Source organism: Camelina sativa, chromosome 16 (genome assembly GCF_030686135.1).
Source record: "Camelina sativa cultivar CO46 ecotype springtype chromosome 16, ASM3068613v1".
NCBI lineage: Eukaryota > Viridiplantae > Streptophyta > Magnoliopsida > Brassicales > Brassicaceae > Camelina > Camelina sativa.
The window spans coordinates 3,847,187-3,871,146 of record NC_141895.1 but is presented as its reverse complement, the minus strand read 5'-3'; the positions used below and the strand labels follow the sequence as shown (position 1 = coordinate 3,871,146).

The following is a 23,960-nucleotide window of genomic DNA, read 5'->3' as shown; positions in this document are numbered from 1 at the left end:
GAGAGTGGAGAAGGTTTCAGTGGGAAGAGTAGGCATGTGTTCTTTAGAGAAGTATTGCTACTATTGTTACCAAGCTCTTTAGTATTGTTTAACATGATGTTGTTGTGTTTGGAAAGAAAGATTATCAACAATGGCGGATTATACAGAAAATGGTGAGAGTTTTGTGGTGTGTTTGCTATATGTAGAACTGTTTGCAGCTAATGATTTCTCTTGGTCTCTACCAATTTTTGGAGTTTGAATTCAATCTTTTTTTTTTTAGTTTTGTAGTAGTGTGCTTATTGTTTGGTTATTTACATGGATTAGTTTGTCACCAGCTTCTTTTGTTTAATATGATTTTGTATGCACGTTAGACGAACTGGATTATGTAACAAGCCAGGAAGTAGAGCTCGTCGTGAGAAACTGAGAAGGGAAACACTGAATAATATATCTATGTTCAGAGTTTTGTCTAACTCATGTTTTTGTTATTGTAGAAAACATGTGGTATGGTTAATTCAGATGAATTTTAGAAACTATTACAGGTTTCTTCGTTAACTCACATATGAGAGTACAGTCGTGGATGATTTTTTGATTCTGGTCGTCACCAATTTTGGATTTTCTGAACATTCAGGAAGACATTCCTAAATTTCAATGATGTCTTCCTAAACTTTATAATTTTTTTTCTAAATTAAAATAAATGAGTTTTTAACATTTTATTTATGTGGTACCTTAATGTATCACAAATTACTCTAATGTGATAAATTTTATGCTTTGAATTATTTTCAACCATTATAGGATTTATGCAAGAACCTTTTAAACCATTATGTTTATGAAGACCATCCTGAATTTCAAGAAGTCTTTCCTGAATATTATTGAATATTTCCTAAATTTAAATAAATATGTTTCTTAATCTCGAATTTTGTGTGTTTTGTTTCAATATGTCAAATATCAGTAGATTACTCTATTAACTAGTAGTACGGATTTCATTTTTTATGCATATTCTCTTGTTATAAACTCTAAACTTTGTTATGAAGGTTATCCTGAAATTCAAAGAATCCTTCTTGAATTACATGGAATGCTTCTTGAATGTTATAGAACGCTTCCCGAATTTCATACAATTCTTCCTGAATTTTATATGTTCGTACCTAAAGTTTAATCACAGTTAAAACAAAATGCTAACAAAAACTTGTGACATTGTTATGATGCAGATCATACAAGTACCAAAACAATCTAAAAGTTTCACATACATCATGTAGATTGGAAAAGTCTTTAATCCCTATTACCTGTAATAAAAAATTGAAATCAGGGAATATGTTTTAGGAAGGTCTTCCGAATTCTCAACAATGCTTCATGAATTCTCAACAATGCTTCTTGAATTTTCACACGCGTTTGGATTCTCATCGCTCAAAATATGTGGCGCGTGGGCTTGAATCGGGTATCCATAAGGTCCACCTGGATAATACCCGTACCTGTAAGCAGGTTGAGCCGCCATATACTCCATCCTGAATTTCAAGAAGTCTTTCTTGAATATTATTGAATTTTTCCTAAATTTAAATAAATATGTTTCTAAATCTCTAATTTTGTGTGTTTTGTTTCAATATGTCAAATATCAGTAGATTACTCTATTAACTAGAGGTATTGATTTCATTTTTTATGCATATTCTCTTGTTAGAAACTCTAAACTTTGTTATGAAGGTTATCCTGAAATTCAAAGAATCCTTCCTGAATTATATAGAATGCTTCTTGAATGTTATAGAACGGTTCCCGAATTTCATACAATTCTTCCTGAATTTTATATGTTCGTTCCTGAAGTTTAATCACAGTTAAAACAAAATGCTAGCAGAAACTTGTGACATTGTTAAGATGCAGATCATACAAGTACCAAAACAATCTAAAAGTTTCACATACATCATGTAGATTGGAAAAGTCTTAAATCCCTATTACATGCAATAAAAATTGAAATCAGGGAATATGTTTCAGGAAGGTCTTCCGAATTCTCAACAATGCTTCATGAATTTTCACATAAAGGCAAAATCATCACAAGTTGCATATGACGAATTCAGAAGCTGGATTTGAGGACTAAATGATATGAGTTCCCCAATGTGATTGTTAGAGTTGGACTGTTTTCTTCACAACTTCATGTCTTGACATAAGTTATGTTTGTGCATTCTAAAAGAATGTCTGTAAAAAAAAAAAAAGCAGTTCCAATGAATCATACAAACATCATATATCAAATTTTAGATTTAAAAAATATAATCAACAGCTGCAGAGATCTTCACAAGAGAGCTAAGTTCCATCACAAGCTCTGCCATTTGCTTTCAAGAACAATTTGTTTAATTATGGAACTCAAAGCAAACAACAAGCATGTATCATCTAAAACTAGATCTCTTAAATTCCTCTATTTACCATTTATTGTCATGAGCAATGAACAAATGACAAATCTTATATGAAATAATCCTAACAAAATTTGAAGAATAAGAAATCTCCAAGTACCAAATGGTTAAGTTGTTTGTAGACTTAAACGTCATCATCATCTAAAGTTCAATTCACCAACACAATTTTATAAAATACAGAATGAATAAACAAAAAAAGGATGGGACTAGAGTTCATGATTGAAAGACCCAAATCATAGAAACTTCAGACCAATTTGAATCTATTTGAATCTCTTGTCTCCGTAGTTTCCATGGCTAACAAAAAAAAAAAATCAAAGAAAAATAAAATAAAAAGGTAATCTTGAGAAAATTACAAATTTTACTACCTTAGATATCTTGGGTAACGTCCATGTAAATTTTGTCGTCTCTTTTCTTCGTCATGGCCAATATACGCTTGGCTGGAGACCAGATCTCTGAGATATCTCTAGGCTTTAGATTCATGCTTGGGGTTCTCTTCGATGTCGCGAACACAACTGCTGCTTTCACTGACCTCGATTTGATGACTCACCTACGATTAAGATCCGATTTGGTTCGCTGGTGGAACACCGTCTGCGATTGGTTTTGGAATGACGGAGAGAGAGGATTGAGAGAGAACACCATCTTCCAAAATAGCACTAATCACGATTTCTATATCTTTATTTTAATTTCCTTAATATTTTATTTTTAATATTATATAAATTTGTGCTATATTTGGAAAAATTGAATGTGTGTGCTAGTTTTGGAAGAAAAACTAAAATTGGTACTATTTTTGTCAATTGCCCTTAAAAATATTTCCTAAAATATAGGTTAGTTAATTTTATTTTAAATTCAAAATACGATTTTCTTGCAAAATTGATATATTTTCAATCAAAATTTAAAACCAAACATTAATTAAAGAATTATTACAAAAATAAAAATAAGTAAAAATCTCAATTTAAAGAACTGGAATATGCTTAACTTTAATGTAATCTCAATTTATTGAACTGGAATATTAAGGTTTTCATATTTGTTAACAAACAATAAACTTTTTTTTTTCCATATGTATTAAGCCGAATTAATTATCATATTTTTCTTAAGAAACTTTAAAAATCTAAAATAAAATATAATATTCAAATATTTAATTAGATTTCTATAAATATCTCAAAATCTAGAACTGAAATAAATATCTTTATGTTATCTATACAATTTCATATTTAATAATTTTGCTTTTATTGTAACAACTCTAAACCATTTCCAAAATTATCAGATAACTTTTATTTTATAATTAATTTCATAAATATTGTTATAAATATTAGATTCTCAACTAACACTTTTTGTTTATCATATGTTGTTTATTATTATTTTTTTAATTATATTGGCAATTGGACCTGTTTGGCAACATGGATATATAATATGTTTTTTTTTTTCCCAAAATCTTGTTTTGTACTCCTCAATTAATAGTATAGATACTTAAAAAAAATCTGGGCATCTTTAACTATTGACAAAGATTATGCATTTATGTGAGATTTGAGAACCCTACATGTAGTTAAAAAATTTCAAACCTAAGGCATTCTATCATAAACTCTCAAAATCTGGATGTTCGACTTCAACAGTCACCACCATTAATAAGGAGATTAAAACGACGTCAAAATAAAATTAAAAAAAAAAACTATTAAAAACAAAACAAAATAAATCAAAATATAATTTTTTTCCCAAATGTTTTTTCAAAAGTGTAAGACCCCTAAAATAGAATCAGACAAAATTTTAAAAAATTGTTAGTCAAACTTTTAACAATTCTTATGGTAAACAAACTTTTAACAATTGTTAAACAAACTTTTAGACCTTAACTAAAGCTAGTAAAATCTTCAACAAATCACTCGTATATGTAATCTTGGGCCCTTTTTTTAATGGGCCTTGAGCTTAAAGTCCAATTAAAATATCTGGTTTATTGCAACAAAAAAAATGATAAAATTAAAATAACCGGTTAAGAGATCCTAAGCTACACAAACAACCACCACAGTCACGACGGAGTTAAACACCATTTCATTTGAAGAAGAAGCAGAAGACGATCGGAGAAAAGAGAGAGAGAGAGAGAGAGAGAAAGGTCAAAAGCGTCGAGAAAGCGAAGATGGGTGGAGGTATGGAAACGAACAAGAACAAGTTCATCGAGGATTGGGGATCCGCTAGAGAGAACCTCGAGCACAATTTCCGTTGGACCCGTCGCAACTTCGCTCTCATCGGAATCTTCGGCATCGCTCTCCCTATCATTGTCTACAAGGGGATCGTCAAAGACTTCGTGAGTTCTAATCTCTCCCTATCTAATTCTCAGATTCGATTTGCATTTCGATTTGATTCCTCCCGAAGTTAGATTTCTGTTTTTGTGCCCTAATTATTTTTTCATGTATCGTATAGATTTTGGGTCGTATGATGCAAATTTGAATTGGGTTCTTTTCCCGTTTGATTCAGGTGTTCAATTCGTTGTAGATACATTTGAATTAGATGTTCTTATCTTGAAATTAGATTCGGGAAATGCATTTCACCTCCATACTAGTAGCATCCTTAGATGATGGTTAGATTTAGATTTTCTAACTGAATAGTGTTTGCACTGAGGAAAGCCTCTGATTTGGAGTTAGGGCTGAAAAAGATTTGAGTTTTCGTTTGTGTTTCATCCTTGGTATCACTTCTTATTAAGCGTATTACTTTCACCACTTGGGTCTTCTTCTGTTTAGTTTACTGGTGCCAAAGGTAGTTTAGGGGTAAAGTTGGTTTAACTGCTATGAAGATATGTGTTCAAAATGATTATCCTCGAGTCCTGATGTGTTTTAGCTAGTAAAAATGGGTTCTTTGGCTGTAAATAATGGTTTTCTATTATTCTGAGTTTGAGTCTCAGCTGATTTGGTTATGAGAACTTGTATATGGTGGAATTTAAGCGTTTTCGAACTTGTTGCTACAATCCTTGAGGATTCTTCTTTTAGATTGGCTTTTGAACTCTGAGTCCTTGTGTATAGTATTAGTGCAAGGGGCATGTTTATGTGATTGATGCTCTATGGTTTTCCTTGTTAGTAGAAATTTTGTACGATGAAGATGGAATAGAATTTCATTATATTACTTCCCACACACTTTAGTAGAAATTTTCTGTGATGATGACGATGGAATAGATGTTCGTATGTTACTTTCCCCACAATTGAGTGATATATAGTGTTCTTGTGCTTCATCACAACACTAAGGTCACGCTAACGTACTCGAAACTCGATATTTGACAGCATATGCAAGATGAGGATGCAGGCAGACCCCACAGAAAGTTCCTCTGAGGTTGTTTGCAAGAAGACTCTCTGCAAATAAGTCTCAGCAATGCGAAATTCCAAGCCGATGGTGCTAAAAGCCAGCCGCTTTTGATTTACATTTTAATCAACATCTCAAGGATATAATTTCTTTTTTTGGAAAAGTTTGTTGTAATATGACCTACACTTGTTTGCAAATAATAAAACTCAAAGTTTTTTCTTGAGTTTGACATACTCATTGTGTGTTGAATTTAGCATGTGCAGGATTATAACATTTGTAAGTGAAGAACACCTTAGAGGCACAAAATAAAATGAAGCAGCCGTACCAAAACAATTGAAAATGCAAGGTCCGAAACAATATTAGTGGTTATTCTGAAAGCTAAAGCTTTGAACTTGGATATGATTCATAACAAGTAAAGTCTCATGTTAGTTGAACTTGTGAGAACTTAAAAGCAAAAATACTCCCTTACTGTGAAACTATGCCTTTATCACTTAAGTAAATCAATTTTTGGTGACAGATCCAAACAAGTGTCTGAAAATATATATAATCCGCAGTGTAATAATCGTCTTGCTCCACGAGTTGAGATGTCGTAACCCAAAAGATGTGTCCCTCCCTACCATTCGACATGAGTTTTGCCATGAATGATAGAAAATTTTCACAGACCTTATCATCATTCCATGTCTTCGGCCTCATCATATTGCGGATGCTTGAAAAAGAAACTCAAACCATTTGTATCGTTTTCTGAGTCCCAGCTTGTTCAATATAAGATTCACCAGTTCAAGTATACAAAACTCATTTAAACATAAAGAGATAACGAACAAATAGATAAAAAAAAGGGCGGGAGGAGGAAACAGAAAGAAGGGCAACAAAGTTAACGGATTATTTAAACGAACAGAACAAAAACAGAACAGACTGTCATAATAACCAAAAAATAGAAAGATTTCTCCAATCCATCCAATAATTTTCTTTTGTTCTTACCTCTCAATCTCCTCTCCTTTCTTTTAGGACTTTCCCTCTTTCTTCAAACTTACGCAACAAATAAACAAATATAGAAAACGAAACACAACGAGATTAGAAGAAGAGAGAAGCCCTCCCTCCCCCCCAAAAAGAACCCCAAAAAAAAAAAAAAAGAACAAGAGAAAGAAGAAGTCGAGCACAAAAGAGCTTCTCTCTTCCTTCCCATGGGGTGCATTTGAATAAACTTCCTCCTTGAAATCGCTTGATTGATTTGTAACTAAAATCAATCGACCGATCGAAACCTGTTAGGATATTATTCCAAAATATAACCCAAAAAAGAGAAATAAATCCCATGGGAAGCTGTGTTTCGTCGCCATTGAAAGGCTCTCCTTTTGGAAAGAGACCGGTAAGAAGGCGACAAAGTAGTAATAGCAGAACATCATCATCCTCTGTTCCTCATTTCGATTGCTCAACTAATCTTTCCCGGAGATTGATTTTCCAGCCACCAAGCCGCGTTCTTCCCGAGCCTATTGGAGATGGAATCCACCTCAAGTATGAATTGGGTAAAGAACTTGGCCGTGGTGAATTTGGAGTCACTCATGAATGTATCGAGATCACTACCCGTGAAAGGTCATTAATGTTTCTCTTTTTTTCTTGATTTTCTTGAATATTTGATTTTTTTTTTTTGCCTTTTCTTCTAGGTTAGATATATAATTTGTGTAACTTGGCATGCAGGTTTGCGTGTAAGAGGATATCGAAGGAGAAGCTAAGGACGGAGATAGATGTGGAGGATGTGAGGAGAGAGGTTGAGATCATGAGTTGTTTACCTAAACATCCTAATATTGTTAGCTTTAAGGAAGCTTTTGAGGACAAAGACGCCGTTTACCTTGTCATGGAGATTTGTGAAGGAGGAGAACTTTTTGACCGCATTGTCTCTAGAGGGCATTACACCGAACGTGCCGCTGCAAATGTTGCTAAAACCATTCTTGAAGTTGTCAAGGTGAAAAAAAAAAACAAATTTGAAATTTCCTTCTTTTTTTTTTTCTTTTCTGTTTTTCGTCTTCTTGTTTGGTCCTTATAATGTTTGTTGCATTTGTGAAGGTGTGTCATGAACATGGAGTGATTCATCGAGATCTTAAACCCGAGAACTTCCTATTTTCTAACGGAACCGAGTCTGCACAACTTAAAGCAATTGATTTTGGTCTCTCCATTTTCTTCAAGCCTGGTACTAGTTAATCACATCCCTATAATAGCTTATTGAATCTTGTATTGTCATTTTCTTGAAAAATTTGGTTTAACTCAAATGGATATTGCAGCCCAGCGGTTCAATGAGATTGTGGGAAGTCCTTACTACATGGCTCCAGAGGTTTTGAGACGAAACTACGGTCCTGAGGTCGATGTTTGGAGTGCCGGTGTTATACTCTATATCTTGATTTGTGGTGTTCCTCCCTTTTGGGCAGAAACCGAGGAAGGTATCGCGCATGCTATTGTGAGAGGGAACATCGATTTCGAGAGAGACCCCTGGCCTAAAGTATCACATGAGGCCAAAGAACTCGTTAAGAACATGCTTGATGCTAATCCTTACAGCCGACTCACAGTTCAAGAAGTGCTTGGTAACTTAATAACAACGTTTCATTATCTGACAAATAATTTAAACGACATCAATTGATCTAGAAATATTTGTTTTACAGAACATCCATGGATCCGGAACGCAGAGAGAGCACCAAATGTGAATCTTGGAGATAACGTGAGGACCAAGATTCAACAGTTCTTGTTGATGAATAGGTTCAAGAAGAAAGTCCTCAGGGTATATATAAGTTTCTTGATTTTCCCAAAATTTTATGAGTTTCTGTAAGACTTGTTACTTATACGTAAGTTGTATCAGATTGTAGCGGACAATCTACCAAACGAGGAGATAGCTGCGATAATACAGATGTTTCAAGCAATGGACACTGATAAGAATGGTCACTTGACTTTTGAGGAGCTAAAAGATGGGCTGAAGAAGATTGGACAAGTTGTTCCCGATGGAGATGTGAAGATGCTAATGGATGCAGCGGACACAGATGGAAATGGAATGCTGAGCTGTGAGGAGTTTGTGACACTGTCAATACATTTGAAGAGAATGGGATGTGATGAGCATTTGCAGCAAGCATTCAAGTATTTTGACAAGAACAACAACGGATCTATCGAGCTAGATGAGCTCAAGGAAACTCTTTATGATGATAAGCTAGGCAACAGTAGCGACCAGTGGATCAAAGATATCTTCTTTGACGTCGACCTCAACAAGGATGGACGGATAAGCTTTGATGAGTTTAAGGCGATGATGAAATCAGGGACGGACTGGAAAATGGCGTCGAGGCAGTACTCGAGGGCGTTGTTGAATGCACTTAGCATCAAAATGTTCAAACAAGATTTTGGGGACAATGGTCCTAAATCACATTCCATGGAGTTCCCTATAGCAAGGAAGAAGGCTAAGCTACTTGATGCTCCCAAGAACAAATCAATGGAGCTTCGGATCTCCAAAACCTATAAACCTTCAGGTCTAAGAAACTAGAAAAGAGAAAAAAATGAATAAGAAAAAAATCTCTTTGATTCTCTTTATGTGTTTGTTTTTTGGTGCTACAAGCGAAAATACAAGTGATTTAATGGGCTTAAAGTTGTGGTATTTATCCTTTTTTTTTCTCTTCTTAAGTCGTTGAACACAACAGAAGATAAGAACAAAAAACACAGAGAGCATTAGAAATATTTAACAATTATGTCACATGTAGTGTACAAATCTACCAAGCTGTGCACAAGTAGAAACTCTAGTATCAAAGTTAAACACTTTCTTGAGATGCAACTTGAATTTAATATTACAAACATAAAATGGTCAGGTAAAGCCAAACACAAAGCAAGTACCATTTGCTCTTTATTTTCTTTCAAACCCAGATACATGAGGTCACTGGATTTTGGTTTTACAGAGATTACCATAGCCGCAGCCGGCAACAGAAGTCTTGTTACAATGTGTGTAGTAGAGACAACAATCACATGCATATTCTTTTACACTATACATAAACTTATCACAAACCCTACAATCCAAACCTGCACACACACATAAGAGAAGAATTAGACTTCCACTATGTGCGTGCAGTTTGGGCTTTTCTTTGATCGTGTGCATACGACCAATTTAGGGGTTTGTACCTTGGCGAGGACATGAGAAACATAATTTATTAGTTGTCATCTGGGTTTCTACTGGATCCACCAGTTCTGGAACTTCCTTTGCCTTTACCTCTTGTTTTGCTACTGCAACCTGTTGATTTAGAGCTTGTTGATTTGCTGCTGCAAGCTGCATGTGAGTCTACATCAGCAAGACCGTTCTCCAGAGCTTTCACCAAATTCTCAAAGTAGTTTTTCGTCACGCTGTAAGAATACAAAAATATAGAAGCACGGGTTTAGCTTTCCGCAAAATGTGAATGGCATTTATAAGCAGAATCGCGTGTTGAAAAAGTCTCGACTAGGTCAGAGAGCTGCTTCAGAAAACTACCACAGGACCTAACAGGCTAACAATATGTATGGCCACAAATTATATTCTTAGATCTTTCTAAAAGCCTGAAGCACTTTCTTCTTCTCTGTCAAAAATCAGGATAAATGTGTGAAGACAAAAACGCTTACCTGGTCAATCCAGCTAGTTTTGTCCGGTAATCATTGAAATCTTTTGATGGACTTTCCGCATTGAGAAACTGACCCAAGTCCTTCTCTACACATTGATGGAGCCGCTCCAAACCTGACTCAGCTTCCCCTGAACAACAGAAGAAATTTAAGCTGCTTCTGAAGAAGAAAAAGACACAATTAAACGGAGGATTCTGACCTTGCAAATACTCGAAAAATTGTCGTTTGGCATGTTCATGATCAGGTAGGTAGTATCCATATGCATATGTCCATTTCAAGACTCGCCTACATTCGATGATCTGCAGCAGTAAAAAACCACATGAGAAGCTGTTTTGAAAAATGATACGGGGAAGTCTCACTTTATTATGTAAACACTTTTATCTGCGAACCTGAAGCCAAGCTTCTAAAACGAATTTGAGCTGAGATTCTGGTGTGCACTGTCTATCACTAAGCTTCTCAAGCTGGCAGAATTGAAATAAGTCAATATAGTCAACAGAGTATGAGAAACAGATATAGTCTTCATCTTTGAAATAAATATTGATATAAAGAACGTAACAAGTCTTACATTCTGCGTCTGCGCTTGCTGCAGATCCGCCATAGCCTTTTGCCTCGACTGCAAAATCACCCAAGACAAAGAAATCAATAATGAAGACCTAGAAACTTCTTTAGCCATAAGTGTAGCATTGCGCATACCGTTTGATTGCTTGCCCAGCGTTCATAATAATGTGTGTATCTCTCTAGCGAATTTTTGGCCATCTCTCTCCTCCTTTCAGTCTCATCATACTAACAGGCAACGATGAACCCATATCAATATTCAGTAACATTAGCGCAAATTACTAATAAGAAATACCACCAAAGATCAAATCAGTACCCGAGCTCTTACCTGTCCTTCTTGCTTGGCCACCTCATACCGGTTACAAGCATAAAAACCACCAGTTCTTTCCCCATGATCCATCCATGCACCAAGACAAAGCCTATAGGTGTTATTATATATAAATACTTGTTAGCATTGAACATACAACATTGCAGAGATACAGTTTCAACCAAAATAAGAAGTTAGATATGGGTTAGAAATGGGATTCAAACATTACCAACAAAATTCATATTTACAAGGCGGTGTACATGTCATGTGCATACAGCCCTGATTCTTTTCAATTGGCCGCTTACATCTCGGACAAGGTTTTGAATTGGCAAGTATCCTGAGCATAAGGAGGCAGACATAGATACTCAGAGGTGGTAAGATATATGTCTCTATAAAAGCCAAAGATCAGGGATCAGGAACACGAATTAAAAAGAAAGACATAGATAGAGTGGATACCAATTCATATTTTCAGATTCAGCGCTGTTCTTTAATATCCATTTTGAAACTGTGCTACAATCCACAGGTCGGTGAGCCTCTTCAGTGCACTACATTTCAGGTTTACCACAGCAATATTGATCAACCAAAAACATAATTAGGAGAAATAAAATCAGTGGGCTTTGACTCAAGAACTTACATTCCAGCAAAAGCTAAACGAGCACAAGCAAGAAACATCATAATTTCCAGACCCTGCAGCAAAATCAATCGCAAAATCACATCCTGGGGCAGGACACCACTTCATCTGAACCAAATAACCAAAGCAGTAGCAACACAAGGATTAGAAACATCGCATGAAAAGAATAAATATGGAGAGAGACTAATTTAGTTTGCTACTTGGCTGAATACAAAAACATTGAAGGTAATTCGAGTATACATATAACAATTATGTAATCATGAAAAAAACAGGATCTTCTAGCAACACTAGTAACATGCTACAAAAATAGAGATGACAAAAAACTTCAGGTTGAACAGACAGAAACCAATACTCCTCAGCTGGAAAATAGTGTAAATCATAGAACAAAGAGGAAGGAGAGTGAAACATTTCAAGTAAGAATGACGTGATATATCAATATAAGAGCCTGCGACATTAATACCAGTCTGTGTGATATAAATTTTTTAGGGAGTGTTTACCTTTCTGTTATCTTCAATATAAGACCTAAGAAAATATCTATTGTACTTCTCCTTGTCTTCTTCAGACGCTAATTTGTCAACCATATCATGACCAACAGCAGCAAGACAAGATGGGTCAGGACATCTTAGCATCAAACATCCTGGGCCATCATTAATGGTTGTACTGATATAACCTGCATAAGCGTACACCGTAAAACGTAAGTTCCTTCCACTCAACAAATATTGTAGTAGAAAGTGGGGCACAAAGTTGGTTTCAGAAAACTCAAAGATGGGAGCTTTTGTAATTAACAATTAGATTGGAAGGAAATTACCTAGTTATAACTACATCCAATTAACTAAATCTAACCTCATATAAATACAAGGAAAAACGAAGTGGTTCCCATTCTTAAAAGAACTAATGATGCAAGAGTCTTGAGGATGCTAATGACAAAAAAAACAAAACACTACTGACCTGTCCAGCATGTAGTGCAGAAAGGATGGCCACAAGAAACTGAAGCGATTTTCTCAGGAGGGTGTGAATCGAAACAGATTCCACATGTAAGCTAAACACAACATCACGTGTTAGTGAGACATGAATTGTCAGAAAAGAAACATGTAAAACCACTTCAAACTATACAAATGTCAAAGAACATACTTCATTGTCATTAGCTAGCCGAACAACAGGGCTCTCCAATATGCCAACAGTTTTCCGAACTCTCTCTTCGTCTGCAAACCATTCATCATGAACTCTACCGACACTCCTGAAATGGGATGGTTCTCATTGCATCAGAAAGCTAGAATAATCACACATATACATTCTAGAAAAGCTACAGAGACTATTTCATATTATCACCCAAAACAAACTGAGATAAACAAGGAATCAGATATATACAAATAAAAAGAATGAGACTTTTACCAATGAAAGTGACGAAGTAGAATACTCGCTTCGACCTCAGTTATCGAAAGGACAACGGAAACTCGTTCAATATTATCCATCTGGTGCCTGCGAATATCTTCTTCCTTCAGAACACAAAAGTTTTTCTGGAAAGAAGTAACACTACAGTTATAATGGGTCAATGTTCACAGATTAACAAAAGTAGACATGGAACTAAAACAGCAGAGAGAGAGAGAGAGAAAAGCTATATCCTAGGAGTGAAATAAACAATTTACCGAAGCAACTAGGAACACAACATTAAGCGTGTGCTATCAGCAACAAACTATAATAACGGTTTCCTCTTTCAACTACCACGGACACTACCAATAAGATTAGCGTACCAAAGAAAATTATACATATAAGCGAAAATCTAACAATTGCAGTATGCTCTTACCAAGTACAGTGGAAGTAATGGGAACGGAAACACAAAGGGATTACCAAGGAGCTTGGAAGCATTGTAAATAAAAAACTAAAATTACAGCATTTCTCGTAATTTTCAATACTTTTTTTCACATAATCTCCCATGAGTTCACCAAAAACCCATCAATATCAATACGATTCCATCAACAAAACTAAGTTTCTTTCCTCAGCCCTTCTATGGCTTAGGAGAGAATGCATGACATGAAAAATGAAAAGGTCTATCATTTGATTAGCTACATACAACCCCATTAACAAATAAGAAGTAAATGATAAACACAACCGACAACAAACCCCATACTTCAAAGCCACAGTCCTCCAGCTATCGAGCAAAATCTCAATTAGACTCTTAACTCCCAAATAAAAACTTGAGACTTTTCTCATAAAAAGCTCCGAAATTTCAGCATTTGCCAACAGACAAAAGTCATAAAAAACATGCACAAGTTCTAATAGCAATAAGCTTCAACAACCAAACCCTACCTGAGAGCGATGCGAGGCGATCATAGCAGAATCATCAGCGTCTTCCTCAACAAACCCGTAATCGGGTTCACCATCATCACTCTCGTTATAATCATCAGTTCCACCGCTATAGAAATCATCCTCACCAGACTCCATATCGTTGGCATCGAGCATATCTTCTTCAGAATCCATGATCAGCCAAAAAAAAACCCGAGATTTACAAGAAATAGACGAAACCCCTCTTCCTACAAATCTAGGGTTTTGTCGGAAACACGAATCGCTGGTGGAAGTAATGAACAGCCTTTTTAAGGGAGAAGAAGCAAAATTGATGAGAATGAATAAATTAGGACTAAAGTATCAAACTTTTATTTTGCGGTCTGATGGAGAGAAGAAGATGAGGAATCTAAAGAGACTGGATCGGTTGGGTTTACGATTACTGGAATAGAGTGTAGACTTATATCTCTTCTCTTCTTCCCCATTTATATTGACAAAAAAAAAAAAAAAAAAAAAAAAAAATTATAACTTTACATATTGGTGAAAAAAAAAAAGGATTTTTAAAGAGAGTAGAACAGTAACACACACTATTGAAAGGCGAAGTTGTTCTTCCTTTAGGCTCTGCGCCGCGTTTCTCTCAGATGAACTCGTCTCAAGCTTGCTTCTTCCATGTGCCTCTTCTTAGACCATTCTCGCTTTCTCATCCCCCCTCCTATGCTTTCCTCTCTAAACGTAAGTTTTACTTTACCTAGACTAGACTAGTCGGCGGTGTACAAATACAAATGGTTAAATTCTCGTTGATGGAAACCCTAATTTCAAACCTGGGGTTTCTCTTGTTGCTATAAAGTTCATTACTTTACAACTGATACTATCCTCTTTGGATTAGTAGTTCTCCTAACCCTGCAAATTTGCTTAATTTTGTCTTAAACTTTCTCAATTAAACAAAAACAATTGCTTTGATGTTTTTTGCAGGAGACCCAGTTCTGTGTTATCATCAAACTTTTCAATCAAGAAAATGTCTTACCATGAATTTGTCAAGCACGAGAGAGAGCCATATTATGCAGATGAACAGAAGACATCTCGTTGTAAACGAAAGGAAGAGTTTTTCTGTAAATTATTCAGATAAGCTCGGAAATGAATCCATTAGCAGCGGTACTGATGCTTTGGATGTTGAGATTATTCCTCAGGATTCACAGGACAGTGTCTCCAAAACACTAGAGGATAATAATAGGCCAAAGTCTTTTAGAAATAGGTTTCTTGATTTTGTTCGCATTAGTTCAGTTCTCAATAGCGCAGCAGAAAGGTTCTTTAAGAGCGAGATAAGGAGGAGGTTGTTCGTAACAGCTCTGTTGCTTGTTCTTAGCCGTGTTGGATATTTTATCCCTTTACCTGGATTCGACAGAAGATTAATACCCCAAGATTACCTTAGCTTTGTCTCGGGTTCTGTTGGTGAGTGTTCTACTGCCGTTTGAGTTTTTTAGTCCCTTGTTTGGATGACACTTCCAAGTTTGTAGTTAACGTTTTATGTTTATTGATAGAGGAACTGGGTGAGTTTGGAGCAGAGATTAAGCTTTCACTCTTCCATCTTGGGCTCAGTCCACAAATAATAGCATCCATTATTATGCAGGTTAAGATCTCTCTTTGATCTGATGTTTTGCCTGAATATGTGGATTCTTCATATTAAGATTATGATTGATGATAAAGTGATCATGAAACACCAGGTGCTTTGTCACATTCTTCCATCCTTGGTGAAACTGCGAAAGGAAGGCTTAGATGGTCATGAGAAGATCAAGAGTTATATGTGTGTTTAGTTTCTTACCTCTCAAGCCGTGAGATGAATTCTTAACATGCAATTACTTTGTTTTAGCTCTTCTGACTTTTTTGCTTCATTAAACAGAGTTACTAAATCGTTCTTTCATCTCTTTTTTAGATGGTGGCTTTCCTTTTTCTTCGCTATAGTGGAAGCGTTAGTGGTGGCTTACACTTCTCTTCAATATTCAGTTTTTGCAGCCACTTCCCAGTAAGTTAATTAGGATAGTTCATTTCATCCATTTTGCCACAGCTGATGATGCTAAAGTAAGAATGCATGCTTATTCAGGGTCAAGCATGTAATGATGACAGCATCTCTGCTAGTCTGTGGTGCAATGACGATGACGTGGCTGTGTGATACAATATCAGAATCTGGATTTGGTATGTGATTCTCTCTCTATCTATCTCTCTATGTAGCTTATAGTGATACTGAAATGGAGTAATTGGTGGAACTTGCTCATAACCTGTGCATTTTACAGGTCATGGGTCATCTCTAATTATTTGTGTGGGAATATTGACGGGCTACACAGAGACCTTACACAAGATGCTCAATCAAATCTCAGGTACCTTTGGTTTTCCTTACTCCACATTCCTTTAACTTATGGTTAAGTCTTTACCTTAGACCTGTATTCTTCCACCTTTCCAATTAATTTATAACTAGAAAGAGTCAATTCTTTTTTGGTTTTACAGGAAGTTTCTCGAATTGGTTGCCTTACTTGTTAGGCTTGGTGGGCATTTTCACGGTAGTAACTATGTTCGCTGTTGTTGTTACTGAGGGCTGCAGGAAGATAAAACTACAATATTATGGTTTTAAACTTGCTTCTGCTTCGAGGTAATATATACCTCATCATCAGTATTTTGTAGAAAAAGATTCTTGTATATTGCAATTTAAGCCAATATAGCTAGGAGTAAAGTAAACTAGGTTAATATACATTTGAATGCAACGTGTGGTTTACTCATATTTGATTTTATGCTATGTTTTGCCATTTGGGCAGAGAAGGTTCTCCAATAACCGAGGTGGAGCCGTACATACCTTTTAACATTAACCCAGCAGGAATGCAGCCTGTCCTCACAACCACATATCTCTTGGCATTCCCCAGCATTCTTGCAAGGTAAATCCCTTACAGATCCATTAGGTTCTTGCATCTTTGTGTTGTTGTTACCATGTAAGGCTGTCTAATGATTTTATTTTTGTTTTAGTATTCTGGGTTCACCGTTCTTGTTAAACATGAAGGAGATATTAAACCCTGAAAGCACGGTGGGAGCACCGCCTTGGGTCTATTACTCGATATATGCGTTTTTTGTCTTTCTCTTCAACATCTTTGACATTGTGAGTAAATTTATTACCCTTTCTTCAATATATATTTCAATCTTTCAGTGAACGTTAGACATTTTATATACCGGGTTTCTTATGTTGTTATATAGGCCAACTTGCCAAAGGAAATAGCCGATTATTTAAACAAAATGGGAGCGAGAATACCCAACATAAAGCCTGGGAAAGCCACAATTGAGTACCTGACGAAGATACAAGCATCAACTAGGTTTTGGGGTAAGTTAAGTTGTTCTGTTTTAGAGACTTATTACATGCATAGTGTAATTATAATATCTTTATACCAGCTGGTTTGGTTTGATTCAGGTGGTCTTCTATTGAGCTTTTTGGCAACAGCTTCTAGTGTACTTGACCACTATCTACGCAGCATCAATCAAGGCTTTTCTATCGGATTTACATCGGTTTTGATCATTGTTAGTGTTCGATCGACATTTCTATATGATTCAGTTTAACAACAATACTGATTTCGTTGTGTTGATGATCTCTATTTTTTGTGCTCAGGTTGGTTCCATTATTGAACTTAGAAGATCTTACCATGCCTACAATGTAATGCCGAGTTTAAGCAAAGCGTTGAAGAGATATGGTGTATAAAGATTCGAGAAACAGGAGAGATTATAGATATATCACTGTGGTTTAGAGTTTTTGTTTCTCTTTCGTTTAGATTAGGCATTAGATGATTTGTATTAAGAACCAAAAACACATTACCATCATAAGAAGATTCAGACACACACTTGCCAAGTATTTATCTTTTGGAATCTACCAAGCATTTCCGGAAAGATTATGCAGAAAATAGTCAAACTCCAATCAAACATTTGCAAGCTCAGAGTGGACAAAACTAAACTCGATAATTGTGAAATAAACTGTCCATCGTTCACTTATTTTTCTTTGTTAATTTCTACTTACATACGAAAACTACAAAAAGAAATAAAATTGGTTACTCAACTTATCATATTGGCAATATTAAGACCATGGTCCACATAATTGTTTGTATGTTTGGAATGGAAGTAGAAATCTCAAAATGTGTCTTTTGCAAACATATTTCGAAGTAGAGATTTTGAAGAGTTCTTAACGAATGTTATTAGATTTTGTACTTCCCATTTTGTGGGATCTTTTAGAAGAAAAAAAAACATATTGAAAGAAGCTAAAGTGTTACATTTTGATGGTATTTTGGTAGTAGTTTTGTTGAGAGATAGATCGACCAAAACCTAGTTAGACTGGTTTTTTATATAATTATTTCGCATCCTTCATTTAATGAGTAATGTGGTCAGATTCTACAAAATCGAACCGATATAAAACTGTCGGCAAATACAGAAATACTCTAGTTAAGATAAATTTGATTCTGCCTAAATTTAAATCAACTGATTTTCTTTGTTTGTCAACAAGTGAAAGTCAACTAAATTTAATTAGTTGCGGCAGATTTGGCTATAATTTATATTTTATATATTTGATTAGTAAACAAAGTCCACTAATTGTCGCAATTAAGAAACAACATATAACATTGTGATGACTTAAGCCTGAAACCTCCCACGAATCTGAGGATCCAGAATATCGCCTATGATATTACAGGTAGCTTCCGATGGATGAATCGAGTCAAAGAACAAAAACTCCGACCGATTCCCACACGTCGGAGAGAAAGCATTACACGTGAAGCTCGTATCCAAGAACCCTGTTCCACAACATCCTCTCTTCGTCTCTTCAAACCCTGTTTTAAATTTCACACACACACGAATAATATTAATCACTAGTGCTAATTTCATAAAATAGCTTGCGGAACAAGAAAGAAATTTTATATGTGTACCAAATTTGCCGGGGTTTTGGATCATATCCATCACTGGGTCATAGATATTGGCGTAAAGGATTTTGCTTCCGGTTAGAGATGCTTCGATCTGGGGCAAGAGCTCTGAAGTTTCTGATTGTATAAAACAAGAACTCATTTTCTAAATAATTTTTTTTTTATCAACAACATGCAATATGAAGCACGTAGCACAAACTAATGTTTTACATCTTTTTGGCCATGGATATATATAGACACTATCACACTATATTGCATAATTATCGTTAGATGTTTAGAAAAGATTCGGATTTCTTTAAGACAGTGATGGAAAAGGTGAACAACATGTGGTCTATGTGTCATTTCACAGGATGAGTCTCTCCGTTCGTATATGTCTCATGTTTCGTCTGTCCATGACATCATTACTCATTGTGATTTTTTCTTTCATGGGGACCCTTATCTGACTGTGGTGATGGTGACGGTCACATGACGTTCTTAAATTCTTATATATTCTCCTTCACATTATGTTGCTGCTATCATCTCTCCATACGGAGCTTGATATTAATATTTGCAAAATGATATTGTGTTGTATAGTGTTTGCTATGGTGTTTTGAGATTTATTATGGAGAGTGGAGCTAAGGCATGCATGGTGAATACAAATCCCACTAAGTGTTTGTACATTCATGGTATCATATCTTGTAACTAAAGAATGCTTGGGGCAGGTCATCCTGAGTGGAAAGATCCGTGATCAACGTGCCACGAAAACCAAATATGTGATTTTGTTTCACTTTCTATGCTTCTTTTGACATTTTATAGCTTCTCGGTAACTTCGAATCCGACACGTTTCCTCAAAACGTATTTCTAAAATCATTTTTTCTTTTGCTAACTAAAACAAATTTATTCACTTCATTGCTTTTTAATAAAAGCGTATGATAATCAATGAATTAAAGTACATATAATAATACATTTTATTAGTTCTTGATTTAAAAAATAATAATAATAATTTGATGTTGAATAATACTTTTCTACTTTTTCAGTAGATGCCTAAGCCAATATCACAATATGTAATAATACTTTTAGAAAATTCAGGAATAATGTAAATAGGTAACTAAAATATATGGATGTTTTCTCTAACACACAGTTTCATAGAATCATTGGTTCGTTTTATTTTGCATGGCCCCCACAAAAGAAGGCATATACAATAATTGATGCTTCGACGTCGCCGCTTTTTCAAGAAACCATCTCTTTATATAGTCTTTATATAAATCAATCTCTCCTCACATCACCACCATTCAATTACGATAACAAAAAACACAAGAATGGCTTGTACTCATCACTTCCAATCATCAGATCCATGGAGGACGCAGCACTCTCTCCAAGAAAACAACCTAAATGCTGATCATGATGTTACATCGAACACAGTCTTACCAGAACACCACGAAGACGACGGAGGAATCCAAGAAGCGTGGGCCGCAATTCGAAACTCTGGTGGCAGAGGAGGAGGTGGAGGAGGCTATTTCTCCGGCGAGAGCAGGAGGAAGAAGCTTGAAAAGAAGAAGAGCCAAGTGTTGCTTGAGGGATACGCGTTGGATGATCAAGATGATTTGACGAGAGCCAAGAGCTTGACGGATGATGATCTTGAGGAGCTTAAAGGTTGTTTAGATCTAGGGTTTTGTTTTAGCTACGATGAGATCCCTGAGCTTTGCAACACTTTGCCTGCGTTAGAGCTTTGTTACTCCATGAGCCAAAAGTTCTTAGATGATAAACAAAACCACCACAGCTCGTCGGAAGAAGAGGATTCGCCGCCACCACCACCACCGACCACGACTACTCCAATTGCAAACTGGAAGATCTCTAGCCCTGGTAACTCTCTCAATCTTGATTAAATTTGGTGTCGATTCAGATGATTATGAAGAACATTTTTTTTTGATTTTGTAGCAATTTTTTTAATATATCAGGTGATGATCCAGAAGATGTAAAAGCTAGACTCAAATACTGGGCACAAACTGTAGCTTGCACCGTACGGTTGTGCAGCTGAAAAAAGAATCGATCATCTCTTCTTGTCTGAAACAGATTGGTTGAACTAGAAAAAAGACCTTCTTTGCAAGAATGAAGTCTCTGCTTTTGTTAGCTGAGAAAAGACCTGCAAATGGGGTCTATGGATAAACTGGTTTGCCACGACTTTAATTCTATGTTTCTGTGTATTAATTGTATCCTTAGCGTTAATGATTTTAATAAATTGGAAATAAATGTGTCTATGAATAAAAAGTTCAAATTATTTGTCTCTACAATTTCCCCTTAAATGGTTTGTTTTGAGTGCAATGTGGTTGCTTTAACATCTGACATCTGAATTAAGGTTCTTGTGTTCATATATGCAGTGATGAGATATAGAGACACAATCAAATCTCCAACTGTATTTTTATAGAACTCTGCTTTTGGCTGAGGTAACTCATGATCTAACTGTTAAGAGAGTTTGAACTTTTTGTATGCTTTATGATCTTGATCTGTCCTTTTTTTTTTATGTGTCATTGGTAACTAGGCTTATATGATGACATTGCTTCAATTACAAGATGTCAATCAAGAACGCACATGACCTTTGTATGATGTTTTTTTTTCTTTTTTGTAACGTGTGATTCTTATCTTTTTTCCCGTGGCTAGGAAAGAATCAGAAAACTTTTGTGGTCATAAGTTGTGAACACGCTTAACGTGTCGTGTACGATAGGGAGAAATCTTTCACGTGTTCTTTGTTACGTATACAACTGTCTTATGGCCCAATGTGATTTATTACTAAAACTTTTTTAAGTTTGATCTTTAAACGAAAGTCACATGATAAATGACATTGAAGACATCAGTTATTTAGAACGTAAATGACAGATTCAGAGAGAATAAATTTGCAATATTGAAGATTCTAAGATCACTTGGACGAAACGAGCGTTCTTGAAACATCTTCCGATGATCAAGAAGATGCCTGTCCCAGCAGAGTTTGAATGTCTTTCTGCATGAATCCAAAAACAAACCGTCATTAGGATGGATATATAGATTTCGGTTTCGGAGAGAGCCGGGGTGGTACGTACCTCGAATTGAAGAGGAGAGGTTCTGGGAGAATATCTCTGTGAGACCTTGCCGTCGGGAGAAACCAAGAACTTGGTGAAGTTCCATTTGATGGCGTCAATGAGCAAACCACCTTTCTCTGCTTTCAAGTATTTGTATAACGGCGCCGTGTTCTTCCCGTTCACATCCACCTACATTTGCCGTCAACATTCATTACACAAACTCCGATAATGTAACAAAAAGTAAAACACTAATCTTAATTATAGCAATAGGTGAAGTGTGTACATAAACTCACGACATAAAAAACACTGTTTTCCTAATACATTGAACACCTATTACTTGTGCTGTTTTGCAAAGATTAACTTAAAAACTTAGTGAACAATGATTAACTTGAAATAAGAACAACAATTGTCCAGATTAATTGTAACAGAGAGACCAGGGTATGTAGTTTAAATGATTTGTACTATTGCCGCTACTGCGGCACAGTTAAGGTTCAAATTCGATGGAGTTTGAGTCAAGGCCGTAGATAAGTTTTTTTACCTTGTCAAAGATTGGGAATTCAGCTTTGAATCTAGTGCAAACAGTTTGTTGAATCTCTTCATTGTTCCCTGGTTCTTGTCCTAAGAACTGGTTACATGGGAATGCCAGTATCTCCAACCCTATTTTTATTTAATCATAATCACAATTAAAATCCTAACTATAGTTAGTTTTAATTGTGTGTGTGAGAGAGAGAGAGTATATATAAATCACAGACCTTGATCCTTGTATTTATCGTATAGAACATTCAGTTCCTTGTAGTTCGCATCTGTCAGACCACTGCGGTAATAAGAAAATTTAGTTTTGACGTCAAGCAAATCTGTTATATATTATGATTGACTAAAATCCTTCTTTGTTTATATTAAGGTAAAAATAAAATAAAAACTGTAATAACAAGAACAATGACTACCGGGACTAATCGAAACCAAACTGAACCGGATTGATCAATCACTAAATAATTTCACAAGATCTTGTAAAAAATCTAGGCAAATCATAGTGACTTTTAACCAAGTGGAAAAGAAGTTTTTACCATTTGGAAGCAACATTTACAATCAGAAGAGTTTTGCCTTTGTATTGGTCCAAACTCACATCGTTACCTCCGATGTCCTGCCATGTTCAAGAAGACAAGAACACACATATAAATCTTGTGATTAAAACCCACATAACCCTCCTGCTTGAGATCGAACATTGAGAATTCCGCTACCGTATATAGGATCAAAATAAGATGTTCTTGGTTCTTGTGTTTCAGTGTTTGTTTACATGAAACATAAAACCAAATGACCTAAACACATGAAGAGAAAAAAAACCTTGACGGTGAAGTCGTAGATGGACTTTGGAGATTCATCAGCCATATTTGCAGAGTCGTCCTTGGTCTCTCTCTCTCTCTTTCTGTGTTTTTTTTTCTTTTTTAAGTTTTGAAGAAAGAAGAGAAGAAATATTAATTCTTATTTTGTATTTATATATATAGGTTGATAGGATCAGATGCTTTAAATGACGAATCTCTTGTGAGTTGTGACGAACGGTGGGGTAAGCATCCACGACTTTCCATATTGATTGCTTACCAATCTTATTATTATTATTATTATTTTCATTTTCGATTATTTGATTAATAGGTACATGATCATATAATTTTCTTTTTTTCTATGTCGGCCGAGATATTGTATAAAATTAAATTACGAAATGTCAAATATAGTTAATTTTCTCAAACTTTTACAGAAAATTATTTAATGTTAGCGAAGTTGGAAGTAAATCTCATGAAAATGATCAAATCTCACCATTCAAATTTTCCCAAAATGACCATTAATCATAATTTTTGACTTTCATTTACAATTAGCGATTGTTCATGGTAAACAATTATCTGTAATTGGATTCATTCTCAATTATGGTATATCCACAATTTGACCTGATTTTGTCTCAATTATAACTTGTTATAATTA

General features: G+C 35.4%; 6 protein-coding genes and 2 long non-coding RNA genes across 14 annotated transcripts; 4 read left to right on the top strand and 4 right to left on the bottom strand.

The window, feature by feature from the left end:
• Positions 1 to 1,813: 1,813 nt before the first annotated feature.
• LOC147925097 (uncharacterized) lies at positions 1,814 to 3,042 on the bottom strand. The gene is made up of 2 exons (XR_015583395.1): positions 2,735 to 3,042; positions 1,814 to 2,157 (listed from the first exon to the last, which is right to left on the bottom strand). It is a non-coding gene; the product is annotated as an uncharacterized LOC147925097 (long non-coding RNA).
• Positions 3,043 to 4,361: 1,319 nt separating this feature from the next.
• Positions 4,362 to 5,881, top strand: LOC109129415 (uncharacterized). The gene is made up of 2 exons (XM_019237631.2): positions 4,362 to 4,662; positions 5,630 to 5,881. The coding sequence occupies exons 1-2, from the start codon at positions 4,495 to 4,497 to the stop codon at positions 5,675 to 5,677; spliced, it is 216 nt and encodes a 71-aa protein (XP_019093176.1). The 5' UTR covers positions 4,362 to 4,494; the 3' UTR covers positions 5,678 to 5,881.
• A 598-nt stretch (positions 5,882 to 6,479) lies between these two features.
• Positions 6,480 to 9,261, top strand: LOC104753357 (calcium-dependent protein kinase 24). Of its 2 annotated transcripts, XM_087491662.1 has the most exons (7): positions 6,699 to 7,011; positions 7,108 to 7,235; positions 7,341 to 7,605; positions 7,707 to 7,830; positions 7,922 to 8,218; positions 8,297 to 8,412; positions 8,491 to 9,261. In XM_087491662.1, exons 1-7 carry the CDS (start codon positions 6,958 to 6,960, stop codon positions 9,157 to 9,159), a joined length of 1,653 nt encoding a protein of 550 aa, XP_087347788.1. In that variant the 5' UTR covers positions 6,699 to 6,957; the 3' UTR covers positions 9,160 to 9,261. The 2 variants fall into 2 exon arrangements, with proteins under 2 accessions (XP_019094099.2, XP_087347788.1); XM_019238554.2 differs by having other exon boundaries at positions 6,480 to 7,235.
• A 168-nt stretch (positions 9,262 to 9,429) lies between these two features.
• On the bottom strand, positions 9,430 to 14,548 carry LOC104749731 (putative E3 ubiquitin-protein ligase ARI7). Of its 2 annotated transcripts, none has more exons than XM_010471413.3 (15): positions 14,054 to 14,548; positions 13,139 to 13,263; positions 12,878 to 12,983; positions 12,695 to 12,785; positions 12,244 to 12,416; positions 11,750 to 11,854; positions 11,572 to 11,660; positions 11,345 to 11,452; positions 11,137 to 11,227; positions 10,947 to 11,036; positions 10,819 to 10,866; positions 10,643 to 10,714; positions 10,453 to 10,552; positions 10,257 to 10,383; positions 9,430 to 10,004 (listed from the first exon to the last, which is right to left on the bottom strand). In XM_010471413.3, exons 1-15 carry the CDS (start codon positions 14,222 to 14,224, stop codon positions 9,815 to 9,817), a joined length of 1,686 nt encoding a protein of 561 aa, XP_010469715.2. In that variant the 5' UTR covers positions 14,225 to 14,548; the 3' UTR covers positions 9,430 to 9,814. The 2 variants fall into 2 exon arrangements, with proteins under 2 accessions (XP_010469715.2, XP_087347790.1); XM_087491664.1 differs by having other exon boundaries at positions 11,125 to 11,227; positions 14,054 to 14,378.
• A 12-nt stretch (positions 14,549 to 14,560) lies between these two features.
• LOC104749732 (preprotein translocase subunit SCY2, chloroplastic) lies at positions 14,561 to 17,941 on the top strand. Of its 3 annotated transcripts, none has more exons than XM_087491663.1 (13): positions 14,561 to 14,758; positions 14,999 to 15,475; positions 15,565 to 15,653; positions 15,748 to 15,855; positions 15,957 to 16,046; positions 16,125 to 16,216; positions 16,315 to 16,398; positions 16,526 to 16,667; positions 16,831 to 16,947; positions 17,036 to 17,165; positions 17,261 to 17,384; positions 17,472 to 17,578; positions 17,667 to 17,941. In XM_087491663.1, exons 4-13 carry the CDS (start codon positions 15,800 to 15,802, stop codon positions 17,754 to 17,756), a joined length of 1,032 nt encoding a protein of 343 aa, XP_087347789.1. In that variant the 5' UTR covers positions 14,561 to 14,758; positions 14,999 to 15,475; positions 15,565 to 15,653; positions 15,748 to 15,799; the 3' UTR covers positions 17,757 to 17,941. The 3 variants fall into 3 exon arrangements, 2 of the variants coding, with proteins under 2 accessions (XP_087347789.1, XP_010469716.1); XR_015584604.1 differs by having other exon boundaries at positions 14,575 to 14,758; positions 15,748 to 15,827; positions 16,836 to 16,947; XM_010471414.3 differs by having other exon boundaries at positions 14,585 to 14,758; positions 15,748 to 15,827.
• A 641-nt stretch (positions 17,942 to 18,582) lies between these two features.
• Positions 18,583 to 19,198, bottom strand: LOC104749733 (uncharacterized). The gene is made up of 2 exons (XR_015583504.1): positions 18,964 to 19,198; positions 18,583 to 18,867 (listed from the first exon to the last, which is right to left on the bottom strand). It is a non-coding gene; the product is annotated as an uncharacterized LOC104749733 (long non-coding RNA).
• A 967-nt stretch (positions 19,199 to 20,165) lies between these two features.
• Positions 20,166 to 21,738, top strand: LOC104749735 (uncharacterized). 3 transcript variants are annotated; one of them, XR_761468.3, is made up of 4 exons: positions 20,166 to 20,799; positions 20,895 to 21,106; positions 21,315 to 21,380; positions 21,476 to 21,738. XR_761468.3 is itself a non-coding variant. In XM_010471418.3 (2 exons), the coding sequence occupies exons 1-2, from the start codon at positions 20,256 to 20,258 to the stop codon at positions 20,972 to 20,974; spliced, it is 624 nt and encodes a 207-aa protein (XP_010469720.2). In that variant the 5' UTR covers positions 20,174 to 20,255; the 3' UTR covers positions 20,975 to 21,222. The 3 variants fall into 3 exon arrangements, 1 of the variants encoding a protein (XP_010469720.2); XR_015584603.1 differs by having other exon boundaries at positions 20,174 to 20,799; positions 21,315 to 21,738; XM_010471418.3 differs by lacking the exons at positions 21,315 to 21,380; positions 21,476 to 21,738 and having other exon boundaries at positions 20,174 to 20,799; positions 20,895 to 21,222.
• LOC104749734 (putative glutathione peroxidase 2) lies at positions 21,704 to 23,544 on the bottom strand. Its single transcript, XM_010471417.3, has 6 exons — positions 23,331 to 23,544; positions 23,054 to 23,130; positions 22,742 to 22,803; positions 22,528 to 22,646; positions 22,011 to 22,178; positions 21,704 to 21,931 (listed from the first exon to the last, which is right to left on the bottom strand). Exons 1-6 carry the CDS (start codon positions 23,373 to 23,375, stop codon positions 21,893 to 21,895), a joined length of 510 nt encoding a protein of 169 aa, XP_010469719.1. The 5' UTR covers positions 23,376 to 23,544; the 3' UTR covers positions 21,704 to 21,892.
• Positions 23,545 to 23,960: the final 416 nt, after the last annotated feature.

Coding starts and splice junctions, on each gene's coding strand:
- LOC104753357 (XM_019238554.2), top strand. CDS start 6,958: ATGGGAAGCTGTGTTTCGTCGCCATTGAAAGGCTCTCCTTTTGGAAAG. Junction 7,606..7,706: donor CCATTCTTGAAGTTGTCAAG/GTGAAAAAAAAA, acceptor GCATTTGTGAAG/GTGTGTCATGAACATGGAGT. Junction 7,831..7,921: donor CTCCATTTTCTTCAAGCCTG/GTACTAGTTAAT, acceptor TGGATATTGCAG/CCCAGCGGTTCAATGAGATT.
- LOC104749734 (XM_010471417.3), bottom strand. CDS start 23,375: ATGGCTGATGAATCTCCAAAGTCCATCTACGACTTCACCGTCAAG. Junction 23,131..23,330: donor TCTACGACTTCACCGTCAAG/GTTTTTTTTCTC, acceptor TGAACATGGCAG/GACATCGGAGGTAACGATGT. Junction 22,647..22,741: donor CGATAAATACAAGGATCAAG/GTCTGTGATTTA, acceptor AAATAAAAATAG/GGTTGGAGATACTGGCATTC.
- LOC104749731 (XM_087491664.1), bottom strand. CDS start 14,224: ATGGATTCTGAAGAAGATATGCTCGATGCCAACGATATGGAGTCTGGT. Junction 11,037..11,124: donor AAGGACAGGTAAGAGCTCGG/GTACTGATTTGA, acceptor GTTGCCTGTTAG/TATGATGAGACTGAAAGGAG. Junction 10,384..10,452: donor ATTTTTCGAGTATTTGCAAG/GTCAGAATCCTC, acceptor TCTGTTGTTCAG/GGGAAGCTGAGTCAGGTTTG.
- LOC104749735 (XM_010471418.3), top strand. CDS start 20,256: ATGGCTTGTACTCATCACTTCCAATCATCAGATCCATGGAGGACGCAG. Junction 20,800..20,894: donor CTGGAAGATCTCTAGCCCTG/GTAACTCTCTCA, acceptor TTAATATATCAG/GTGATGATCCAGAAGATGTA.
- LOC109129415 (XM_019237631.2), top strand. CDS start 4,495: ATGGGTGGAGGTATGGAAACGAACAAGAACAAGTTCATCGAGGATTGG. Junction 4,663..5,629: donor AGGGGATCGTCAAAGACTTC/GTGAGTTCTAAT, acceptor GATATTTGACAG/CATATGCAAGATGAGGATGC.
- LOC104749732 (XM_010471414.3), top strand. CDS start 14,668: ATGAACTCGTCTCAAGCTTGCTTCTTCCATGTGCCTCTTCTTAGACCA. Junction 14,759..14,998: donor CTATGCTTTCCTCTCTAAAC/GTAAGTTTTACT, acceptor TGTTTTTTGCAG/GAGACCCAGTTCTGTGTTAT. Junction 17,579..17,666: donor TTACATCGGTTTTGATCATT/GTTAGTGTTCGA, acceptor TTTTGTGCTCAG/GTTGGTTCCATTATTGAACT.